Below are 2603 nucleotides of genomic sequence, written 5' to 3' on the forward strand. Positions count from 1 at the left end.
TCACCAAACCTTGGCCGGCGGCTGCTACAACTGATCTGCAATCATCTGCTCGTGTCTCACACGGTCCGCAAGATTATTTGCTGGAAATCGTGTACGATCTCCGACGCATCGAAATGGAATCTGCGCATCGGGGGACCTTTCCGGTTCCGCTGCGCGCTGGCCATATAAAGGACCAGCCAAGCCTACAGCGACTGGGGCACGACGCTCTTTTCGGCACAAACTCACGATTCTTCATGTACCAGGTCAGTTACCTAAATGGAACTAAGTGTTATCGCTCTAGCAATGTTATGCTTTTAAGAGTGTCGTGCCCCATTAGCAAGCGACAAATGTTTGAATGCTTTGAACATGTCAGCCTGTGTTTCGTTGATGCTATGCTATTCTCTCTCTACGACGGCTGTCTGGCGCTTTCCCAGATCTTACTGCTCCTATCGGGGGACGTAGAGCTAAATCCAGGGCCCATGAATGCAGTGGAACGGGACCAAATGGCAAACATTGAAAGGATTCTCTTAGAAATGAAAACAGGCCAGGAAACTGTGCTCGCGAAGTTAACGGAAATTACAACAAGACAAAGTGAATTAGAATCTAAAATTACGGGCTTAATAGAGAAGACAAGCAATGTAGAAAGTCGTATTGCTCGGGTGGAAAAAATTGAAGACAAATTGATGGCTAAACTGGACGACTTGGAGAATAGAAGCCGTAGACAGAATTTGGTATTTTTCGGGTTGCCTGACAGGGAGCATAACGAGACGTGGGAGGCGTCTGAAAAACTAATTAGTGGAATATGCAAAGATGTGATGAAACTTGATAATATTTCGGTTGAACGGGCTCATCGCGTAGGAGTTTTCAGAGAAGGCAAAAACCGGCCCATAGTAGCATGCTTTTCACGGTGGAAGGCTAGAGAAGTCGTCTTTAAAAATGCTTACAGACTAAAAGGCACTTCGTACGGCATCTCTGAAGATTTCAGCCGAGCCGTACAAGAAAAAAGACGTCAGCTTTGGAATTATGCGAAAGAAAAAAGAGAAAACAAAGAAAATCGTGTTCGCTTGAGTTATGATAAATTGATCATCAATGGGCAAACGTTTGTCTGGGATAGCGATATGCGAACGCCAGTTCCACTACAGACGCATGCGCGACTGAATAGAGGCAATTGACGCATTCCGAATTCTGGTCCGCCCCAAGATAATCCAGCACGTTGCTCGCAGCCTGAACGGCTCTCTGTCCTGCTTGTAAATTGTCGCAGCATAAAGAACAAAGTCGATAGCTTCATCTCTTTAGTAGCCACTGTTAAACCTCAGATCGTGATGGGCACCGAATCATGGTTAGACAAGACGATACCTAATGTAGAAATCTTTCCACCTGGTTTTACTGTCTATCGGAAAGATAGGCATGGGCATGGCGGGGGAGTATTTATTTTGATATCAAATGCATTGTCAAGTACACAAATTTTATTTGAAAACGATTCTGAGTCTGTCTGGTGCCTTGTGAAATTACCTAAAGGTAACAATGTTGTGTACGGGACTTTCTACCGCCCACCCGGCAGCAGCGACTCATTCGGACTGCTGTCTGAGATGCTATCTCTTGTGCCTAATAGCGTATTTTTGGGGGGTGATTTCAATTTGCCTGACTTCAACTGGAATGCCGGATGTGTGGCTGGTAATAGGTCCCGTATTTACACAGAGTTCGAAGAACTGGTCGGATTAAATGGATTGCAGCAGTACGTACTGGAACCTACGCGAGAAAATGCAATTCTAGACTTAGTACTTTGCAATGAGCCGAACTTAGTATCAAAAGTTACAGTTTGTCCAGGTATTAGTGACCACAGGGCAGTTGTCATAGAACTTAACATACAGCGAGTACGGATGCCGCAAATTCCGCAAAGAAAAGTGTACAGCTACGACAGAGGAGACTATGCCGCTATTAGGACCGAACTTGAAAATTTCTTTCCTACTTTCCAGTATCTTTCAAACGCACGCTGTCCGTTAACTTTGTGGTCGTCATTCCGGGACAAAATACTTCAATTAGTCGAAATTCATGTTCCATGCAGGTACCTGCGGCAACGAAAAAAACAAAAGCCTTGGTTTAACGTAGAAATACGTAAACTTATAAGGAAAGCAAGACAAACGTATAAAACGTTTTCTGCCGACACCAGTCTGGCAAATCGGAAACGCTTGCAAGAGATAAATAATCTATTGAAAGCAACAATTAAGTCTGCGAAAGATACCTTCTTTGTTAAATTAAATAAAGACTTGAGAGAAAACCCAAAATCGTTTTGGAAATACGTAAAACAAAACCGAAAAGAAGACATATCCATACCATCTTTAACTATTGATGGCAAAACTGTGACGTCAGACTATCAGAGGGCGGAATCCTTTAACCAGTACTTCCAATCTGTGTTTTCGCTAGTGTCTACTAGAGAGACTTCGCTTTTGAACAACGCCAATCAGGGCGATATGATGCCAGACATTGAATTTGATGTTAGTGGCGTCGATTCTTTATTACGGCATTTAGATGAAACAAAAGCAACTGGACCTGATGGAATATCCCCAGTGGTCCTTAAAGAGTGTCATAGCATCATTGCTCCGTATTTAACGATCATCTATAAG

The 2603-nt window shown here is 43.5% G+C and overlaps 1 protein-coding gene across 1 annotated transcript; it reads left to right on the forward strand.

Moving 5' to 3' along the window:
• Window positions 1-13: 13 nt before the first annotated feature.
• On the forward strand, window positions 14-1162 carry LOC119448764 (uncharacterized). The gene has a single exon (XM_037711984.2). The coding sequence runs from the start codon at window positions 114-116 to the stop codon at window positions 1149-1151; it is 1038 nt and encodes a 345-aa protein (XP_037567912.1). The 5' UTR covers window positions 14-113; the 3' UTR covers window positions 1152-1162.
• The last annotated feature ends 1441 nt before the right edge of the window (window positions 1163-2603 follow it).

The sequence above is a fragment of the Dermacentor silvarum genome, chromosome 4 (genome assembly GCF_013339745.2).
Source record: "Dermacentor silvarum isolate Dsil-2018 chromosome 4, BIME_Dsil_1.4, whole genome shotgun sequence".
NCBI lineage: Eukaryota > Metazoa > Arthropoda > Arachnida > Ixodida > Ixodidae > Dermacentor > Dermacentor silvarum.

Coding starts and splice junctions, on each gene's coding strand:
- LOC119448764 (XM_037711984.2), top strand. CDS start 114: ATGGAATCTGCGCATCGGGGGACCTTTCCGGTTCCGCTGCGCGCTGGC.